The 9499-nt window shown below is 48.2% G+C and overlaps 1 protein-coding gene across 1 annotated transcript; it reads right to left on the bottom strand.

Moving 5' to 3' along the window:
- Positions 1-9118: 9118 nt before the first annotated feature.
- On the bottom strand, positions 9119-9373 carry BJ212DRAFT_1490007 (uncharacterized protein; the record flags this gene model as incomplete). Its single annotated transcript, XM_041341440.1, has 2 exons — positions 9119-9133; positions 9188-9373. The coding sequence occupies 2 exons, from the start codon at positions 9371-9373 to the stop codon at positions 9119-9121; spliced, it is 201 nt and encodes a 66-aa protein (XP_041185147.1).
- Between the last annotated feature and the right edge of the window lie 126 nt (positions 9374-9499).

Raw genomic sequence — 9499 nt, 5'->3', positions numbered from 1 at the left:
GGACCGTGCTGATTTGAATATTTGATAATAGCTATCAACTATCACTTACGAAGCTATCGTACATCGAAAATGAAATCAGAGGGCGCCAATGCCACGTTGCTATTTAAAGTTCGTGTTCGGGTAAGGTCCTCTTGCAATCCGCCTGTGCATGTACAGCAATGCATCTGGCGGTAGAATCACAATACCGGGATAGGCGAGAAACGATGTTCAGAACATCGATTCTAGCATAATCCCTCCTTCATTTTGCTATGCGAAAAGCATTTGCAGAGTCAGCGACTCGGAAGTTACTGGAAATATCAGCTGACATGAGTGATCCGGGGTGATCGTCGTAAAAAAGGAAGCCGAAGACACATCAGATCGCTGCGATGTGTCGTACTCACTTCAAGGAGGCTGTGTGGATGGTTGATCGGTTACGGTACGTGCAAATTAAACATGCACCGATGTTAGCGCTTACTGAGAGATTTACCCTTGGCGCTCAGTGAGAGGTCTCGATTATTGGCCCGGATAACTCCTAAATACCGAACTACGTTGTAACCCCGATTTTGTCGTTCCGCTAATTGTCGATCCGACCGTGCAAAAGATTTGGCTATGCATTCATTCCGAGACATACAAGGTTACTCCAAATTGCCCTCTAGAACTCGAGAATAAGGAGTCACATAGACTAACATAAATCTGTGATGCTATGCTCATGCAATTCAACACGTGAGTATCTTTTATAATTGCCAATCCCAAGCACATGGACTTACTACAGCCACAGTCGGAAACAGAACAAAGCTGGAAAGCAATGTCTTCTTTTTTGATGGAATAGACGCGCTGATCAGCTGATATGATTGAGCAGCAACGTTTAGATTGATGATTAGAGATTCGGATACTTATCGCACAACAATGATGCGACAGCCACCGACGAGCATTTAGTATGTGAATGTGATTCTGAATAAGACCTTCGGAACGTCGTGAATGGTTAAGTTCCAGGAAGCCAAGTGTGCTCTTGTACATGAAATCTCATGATAGTGAGTATAGGACCAACTTCCACTCATCTCCTGTTACGACATCAGTATATTGACGGTTAGCCGAAATAGGAGACAGTAAATAATGAATCCTAGATTCGTCGATACCAGTAAGCTCCACCCCACTCCAACAATGACGAGAACACAAACCTCTTCTTAGATCCAGTACTTCGAACGTGGTGGGAGTAGAAACCAAGGCGATTGCCAACATGGGAAGGAGCAATTACAAGATAACGGTGTGAAGCTTCCTGTTGCTCAGCCAATAGATCTGCTTGAGTTGCAGAGAATGGAACCGAGCCGATTTGAATGGCAAGGGAACCCAAGATGACATTTCAGTGTACTGGCGAGGACTCAGCAAGGAGAGATGTTTCCAGCTGGAGAACGGAATAGATCTAGAGAGTTTTCGGGCCTAGATACTAATGCGATGCTCTCTGAACATTGAACTGGAGGCACTCCTGATTTCCTTGTATATCGACATGAATCTTGATGCTTCTGTAACCCTTGCGGGACGTTACACGCATCCATGTGTGCGTATTGGGACAGGTTAGGACCACCGCACTCGAGACCCTCTGCCTCCCTCGCCAGACTAATAATTAATTATGGTGTTAAGTCCGCATCAATGAACACGGTTGTAATTTCACCTCAACTCGCACGCCGGTTCGACTAGTATATACTACCTTGCAGTCCACTGCTGGTATTTCCCTCCACTTAATATTTAAGCTACCTGTCTCCTATAGCATCAAGGAGCTGATACCGATATCTATCCCCCTATGCTCAAGGCTGCTGAGGATCATCGCGGCCATTCGGAGATATTGTGATCCAAAAACCTAGTCAGTGTAGGCACCCGGAAGCTCCCTGAGATGTTCGGTCGTCAGGACCCTCAAAAATTTTGGCCTGCCAATGGGCACGATTCTGAGCGCAACTTGATGTGTGTTTGCTTCCAATTTAATCCATGTCCTAATCAAGGAATCGACTGACCCGGAAACAACCGTGAGGTTCAAGTCAGGCAATTAACCGAATCCGAGGCTCTGCATCCTTTGAGAGTGGCGACAAGTTCGCCTGTTTTCGCATCCCAGATTTTGACTGGATGCTCAGTAATATCGGGATTCGAGGGCAGGCGAGCTGCAAACATGGTCATGTCTGGCCAGTAGATGGCTGCGTCCACTTTGACCGAGGATTCATGTATCTCCGTTCCCCACGTCCCGCTCCCTTGTAGTCCCATCGATGGATCCACTAAGCACTCGTCGACCATCCCAATTCCAGCAGACAGATTTCACCGCCTCTGTATGTCTCAGCGATAACTTTGCCTTTGTCGATGTCCCACAACCTCACTCCACCATCTTTATTTCCAGCTAACCACTTTTTTCTCGTCCGGAGGCAACGCTATCGTCTGTACTCCACTATCCCCATCCCGCCAGTCCTCTCTTATTTGTTTCCTACTCTTCAAGTTCCAGACCTGCAGCGAGCCGTCGACTGAACAAGTCATCGATTCATCATCCGCTGTCCGCCCGGGAAATGTATGGCTCCATCGGCCTAACCGGTGTGTCCTTCAAATTTCTGGCAGGGCGTTATCATTCATGTTTCCTGCATCTCAGCTTTCATTCAAAACCTCCAAATTCCTCACTGCGATATGCTTTGACACAAAGACACAAAGGGCGTTTAGATCAAGCCAGAGTTGAGTACACTGGAAGTTCGAGATGGTACGTTTTATATGTGACATTTTCGTGATTACTTCACAGCATGTATTATAGACTGTGCAGCTGAATGTAAGCCTACGCTTACCATGCGACTGACATATCGCGTTTGCTTTGCGCTGATGGGACACCGCACGATGTTGTTCTGTGTTTGGACCGATGTTACTGATTCTCTATAGGTCTTACCGCTCATATGTTCATGTCTTATCTCTTACCGTACCGCCGAATCCCATACGTTCATCCACGTTATCCGTCGTCTGATCGTCCGCTGGTATAGACTGTCTATCGTGACAACCTTCTACTGAAGCGCCCAAGCCTCGTTTTTGATCATGACTTTCATTCCATCAGTCACAATCTTGATTTCCGTTGTTACCACCTAGCCAATGATACTCGCGCCTCAGGTCGTATATCTGCCTCTCTCCTCGAACGCACCCGTCGTCTGGTCTACGTCTGTCGAAACTAATCGATCAAGCGGTGAATTATCACGACTTGATGTCAGTCCAACCGTCATCGATGCATGGTCTCCCTCATCAGAACCATTTAAACACGCATCCACTCAGCCATAGTACTAATTGGACTACTGCCTGACCAGTAGTGCAGGGTGACAGGAACTCACCCTGATCACTGAACATATCAGCGATGCAGATGATACCCTTATCGGCGTACTTCCGCGCGCTGATAGCGTTAACAATGATTTGCACGTTACGACTGACAATGCCGATCGTTTGCAAACGGTGTTTTGACACCGGGTTTTTCACTTAAACTCGGTTTCACCTTCACTGAGCAGTTCCGCGTAACGTCCCCTGTGTCTTCGCAAAACCTGACTCTTCGTACACTTTCGTACGATGCTAGACGGTGTTAGCCTTCGTTGCGTAGCATTCATATTTCACGGCTGTTCCATGATGAATGGATGACGTGCCATATGCTATATTCTCTATTGTATGCTCCACACAATGTATTTATCACGCTACTTGTCCTGTGACATAGATTATTAGTGAAAGACGGAAGATATACCTGAGGTGTCTACCATATGTAAGGACGGAACGGTTGGTTCTGCAGAAGTAATTTGCATGACTTCCATGTGTGGATATAAAGCATGCAATAAACGATGTCATACCTTCATTGTATGTACTCTAGGAAGGAGATAACATCATGGGACAAGAAAGATCGTTGTAAAGGTGACCGTCAGTATACCCAGGGGATGTGCAACAGAAAAACGGCCAGAAACAAGCCCAGCGACCAGCGTGTCTAATCGTTGCATGAGGACTAGTGTTTGAAGTTGCGACGAGAGGTGCGTTGGAGGTGGAGACGACAGCATAGGGTTGTGAAGACGAGCTGTGCCACTGGATTGTTGCGCGACGGTGCCATTGGGAGGGCGCGATCTGCGCGCAGTAGGAATTCTCGGAATTGACCACCGTCTCTCTCTTGCTGAAGCGTTTCTCTATGTGATACGAGATAGAGTTCAAAGAAGAAGATGGTATCAGGAGGAGTTGAACATTCGAGAGGGATAAAGTGACATACGCGTTTGGCCTGACAATGCGGGACGCCAACTACTGCTGAGGGATCCTCGTATAGGCATCTGCGCCGCTTGGTCTGCTAAGGAGACGATTTCGAACCAAGTGGAAAGGGTGGGGCCGGGATGAGATATCGTGGGCATCGTGGTGTATAGGGCGGAATAAAAATAAAAAACGGCTACGAAGAATGCTTTCACGCCATGGTGATGATCGAGAGTGGGGGTGGTGTTGTGCAGACAACTGAGGATATTAAGACGATGAAAACAGGACTGGATGGAACATAATTAACAACGTACGTGAGCATGATGTTGTGTGTCGTCGAAAAGGCCTCGGCGTACCCAAGGGGAAGCCTTGATTGGCTTGTCCAAAAGAAGGTCGTCCAGGCCAGCTTCCTCTAATATCGCAGAAACATCCCAAGTATACGCGTTTTTGTCATCGCAGCAAGTGGCTAGTAGCTTTCCATCTGCTGAAAACGACACGACAGCGACTGTATTTGCATGGTTGAGGGGCGAACTGATGGGCTGATTGTCGTTGAGGTTCCACAATCGCGCTGTCTTGTCCCTTGATGCGCTTGCGAGGACGCGGCCATTGGGAGATATTGCAATGCCATAGCCACTTTCAGTGTGCCCATCCAGCACAGCGATCTGGTTCCAGTTTGAAGTGTTCCATGTCCTAATCGAGGAATCGACTGACCCGGATATAAGCGTTTTTCCATTCGGGGTCCAAGCCAGGCACACCACCGAATCTGTGTGTCCTTTGAGAGTGGCGACAAGCACGCCTGTCTTCGCATTCCAGATTTTGACTGCGCGCTCGGTATTACCACGATTTGGCCAGCTATCGTATCCGCTAGTCGCAAACATGATCATGTCTGGTGAATAGACGACTACGAACACATCTTCGTGCCCAGTCTCGATTGGACCGACGATTGTCCCTCCGTTCTCCACATCCCACTCCCTTGCAGTCCCATCTTCAGATCCGCTCACCACTTGCTGACCATCTCGACTCCAGCAAACAGACTTCACTGGCTGTGTATGCCCCGTCCATTTCGCGATAACTTTGCCTGTATCGATGTCCCACAACCTCACTGCACCATCCGAACTTCCGCTAACCACTTCCTTCCCGTCCGGAGACAACGCTATCGACGTCCACGCTCCGCTATCCCCATCCCGCCAGTCCTCTCCTATCTGTTTCCCACTCTTCAAGTTCCATACCCGCAGCGAGCCGTCTCTTGAACAAGTCATCATCCGTTGTCCGCCCGGCAAATGTATAACGCCCTCGAGAAAATTGCTGTGACCTTCAAATTTCTGGCAAGGCCTTATCGTTGATGCCTCCTGCGTCCTAGTAACGAGGGATGAAAACATGATCCTCGGTTTCAACTACGCTGTCTCAGCTTTCATCCAACAAAGTCCAAATTCATCACTTACTATGATGTATTTTGGCTTAGACACCATGGGCGTTTGGGTCAAGTCAGAGTCAAGTATACTAGAGAAGTCCGAGACGATGAGTTTTATATGTCACATCCTTGTATGAATGGGTAACGTGCTATATGCTGTGTTCTCTATTGTATATCCCATACAATGCATTCATCGCACTGCCAGTCCAGCCTGAAGCTGGATGCAAACAAGGTTGCTGGTTCTCGACTTATCAATTTATGGGAGATGTAATATGAATTATCCTCGAAAGGCCTGAAGGTGGATTACTTGTACAATTGAATGACGATATACAGAACACCAAGTGATCACCTTTGGCTTCTAATACCGCCGCTGCAAATCTTATAGATGCTGACAGGTATGACGGACTAATGGCCATAAATCCTGTCGAAATTTGGAAAACAGAGTATATGCACACTACCCAAACACCGCAGTTTGGGCCAGATAAATTGGAGCTGCCTCCTGTGAAGGTGTGATTAACACACCACTATGTTATTTGATATGCAAGCAATGAGGTGTAGAGACAAGTGTAGTCAACATTTACCATATGTAAGGACGAAATGGCTGGTTCCGCGGAAGCAATTCGCGTAACTCCGGTACTTGCACATGAAGCACGCAATAAACAATGCCATGTCTTCATTGTATGTACTCGAGGGACAAGAAAGCATCTTGTGATGAGAGAGAGATCGTCGTAAAGATTAATGCTGACCGTCGGTATACTCAGGGGAGGTGCAACAGACAAAGAGCCAGAAACGAGCCCAGCGACCAGCGTGTTTAATCGTTGCATGAGGATTTGTGTTTGAAATTGCGACGGGAGGTGCGTTGGAGGTGGAGACGGCAGGATGGGGTTGCGAAGACTGATTTTGAGCTGTGCCGCTGGGTTGCTGCGTGACGGTGCTATTGGGAGGGTGTAAGCTGCCCGCAGTAGGAATTTTCAGGATTAGCCTCCGTCTCTCCCTTGCTGAGGCGTTTCTCTACGTGATGCGAGATAAAATAATATGAGGAGTTTAATATCCGAGAAGAAAGATAGGAACATACACGTTTTCCCTTGGCATATGGGACGTTGACTACTGATGAGGGACGCTCGTGTAACTCGATATCTGCGCCGCTTGGTCTGGCAAAGAGACGGTTTCGAACCCAATAGAACGGGCGAGGTCGGGATAGCGTATCGTGTATATCGCAGTGTATGGGGCGGAAGACAGATAAAAACCGACTAAGAAGCGTGCTTCTATGCGAAGGTGATGATCGATGGTGTTGTGCAGAAGACTGAGGGCGATGAAAACAGGACCAGATGAGAAATAATTGGCGACATACGTGAGCGCGATCAGGTATGTCGTCAAAAAAACCTTGGGGTACCCGATTTGCGACCTTGATTGGCTGGCGGACAGGACGGCGTGTAGCATCAGTCTAGAGTGCATAAGCTTGGGTGCAATGAGAACTGTTGATGAAAGTTTCACGTACAGCCAGTACCGACTTGTTGGGCTTGTCCAAAAGAAGGTCGTCGAGGCCAGCTTCTTTTAATATCACAGAAACATCCCATAGTACGCGTTGCTGTCATCGCAGCAAGTGGCTAGTAGCTTTCCATCTGCTGAAAACGACACAGCGGCTACTGTATCTGCATGGTTGAGGAGCGCACTGATGGGCTGATTGTTGTCGAGGTTCCATAATCGCGCTGTCTTGTCCTTGGATGCGCTTGCGAGGATGCGGCCATTGGGAGATATTGCAATGCCATAGACATTCTCAGTGTGCCCATTCAGCACAGCGATTTGCTTCCAGATTGAAGTATTCCATATCCTGATTGAGTGATCGACTGACCCGGATATAAGCGTTTTCCCATCTGAGGTCCAAGCCAGGCACATCACCGAATCTGTGCGTCCTTTGAGAGTGGCGACAAGTTTGCGCGTCTTCGCACCCCAGATTTTGACCGAGCACTTGGAGTCATGAATCGACCCGTCCCATCCAGCAGTTGCAAGCATGGTCATGTCTGGCGAGTAGATGACTGCGTACACAGTTTTGTGCCCAGTCTCGATTGGACCAAGGATTGTCTCTCCCTTCTCCACGTCCCATTCCCTTACAGTCCTATCGTGAGATCCGCTCACCACCTGCTGACCATCTCGACTCCAGCAGACAGATCTGACAGTTCCCGTGTGTCCCGTCCATTTTGCGATAACTTTGCAAGTGTCGATGTCCCACAACCTCACTGCATCATCCTCACTCCCGCTAACCACTTTCTTCCCGTCCGGAGACAATGCTATCGTCCACACTCTGGCATCCCCGTCCCGCCAGTCCTCTCCTATCTGTTTCCCACTCTTCAAGTTCCATATCCGCAGCGAGCCGTCCCATGAACAAGTCATCATCTGTTTTCCGCCCGGCAAATGTATGGCTCCCTGGAGCCATTCGGTGTGTCCTTCAAACTTCTGGCAGGGCTTTATATCTGATCCCTTCTCCGTCTCAACGATGGGTGAAGACATGATCCTCAGTTTCAACTACGCTGTCTCAGCTTTCATTCCAAAAAGTCCAAATTCATCACTTACTACAATATGTTTTAACACAGAGACACGATGGGCGTTTAGTTTGAGTCACAGTCGAGTGCACTGGATGTTCGAGATGGTACGTTTTTTATGTGATATCCTCGTGATTGTTTCACAGCATGTATTATAAGCTGTGCAGCTGAAGCGCTCAAGCCTTATCTGTAACTATGACTCGTCTTCTCTCGGTTACAATCTTGATCCCCGTTTTTATTGCCTGGCCGATGATCCATTGCGCCTCAGGTCGCACATCTGTCTTTAACCAGCCAGCTGCTCCTCAAACGCACCCGTTGTCTGGCCTATGTCTGTCAACACTAATCGATCAAGCGGTAAATCATCACAACCTGATGTTAGTCCAACCGTCATCGATGCATAGTTTCCCTCACCCAAACGCGCCTCCTGTCGGCTATAGTGCTAATCGGACTACTGCCTGACCAGTAGTGCAGGGTGACAGGAACTCACCGTGATCACTCAACATATCAGTGATGTAGATGACACCTCCATCGGCGTACTCCTGCGCGCTGATATCGTCAGCAATGATTTCCACGTTACGGCTCACAATCCCAATCGCTTGCATCTTATTTTGGTTTCACCTTCACTAAGCAGTCCTGCGTGACGTCTCTTGTGCCTGCGCAAAATCTGGCCCTTCGTAACTTACGACGCTGGACGATGTCGCAGTCCTTGTTTGCCAAGCTCATATTTCACGTTATTTATAACTATTATATCTGTCCGTGATGGATGAATGATGTACTATATGCTATGTCCTCTATTGTGTGCCGTTCCACGCAATGTATTTTACTTGTCCAGCGTTCAACCTTGAGCTGGATGCAAGCAAGGTTACTGCCTACGCCGGTCCCCGACTTGTGTAAGGTGGAAATATCCTCGTAGGGCCTTAATGTGGATTACTTGTACAGTTGGATATCAATATCCAAAACACCAAATGGTCTATGGCTTCCCAGGCTAATAGAGCGATGATCGTGAGCGCCGATCACCAAAACCCAAGGAAAACATTACCTTGTTCTTCTTGGGTATAAATATGCTACCCTTCTCCTTCTTGAAACGTTTTTGGGGTGGCTGCATTGTCATCGTCCTCGTATCACGTGAGGTGGAAGGTCCGCCTTCGCCATTTACACCTTCAGCCAAACGACGCTTCTGACCAACATCCCTGGGAATCGCCAGGTTGGCAGGAGAATCTTTCATCGACGGTTGCTCCTCGATCGTCTGGGAAGGCTTGGAGGAGGGAGGCCGACGACTAGACTCAGCAAAGCTCTTGGGAGTGACCAGATCATCTGGTTTAGGCGGCAAAGTCACGACTGGCTGCTTCTT

This window comes from Suillus subaureus, assembly GCF_016647635.1.
Source record: "Suillus subaureus strain MN1 chromosome Unknown BJ212scaffold_368, whole genome shotgun sequence".
Taxonomy (NCBI): domain Eukaryota; kingdom Fungi; phylum Basidiomycota; class Agaricomycetes; order Boletales; family Suillaceae; genus Suillus; species Suillus subaureus.
This window is presented reverse-complemented; position numbering and strand designations above follow the sequence as displayed.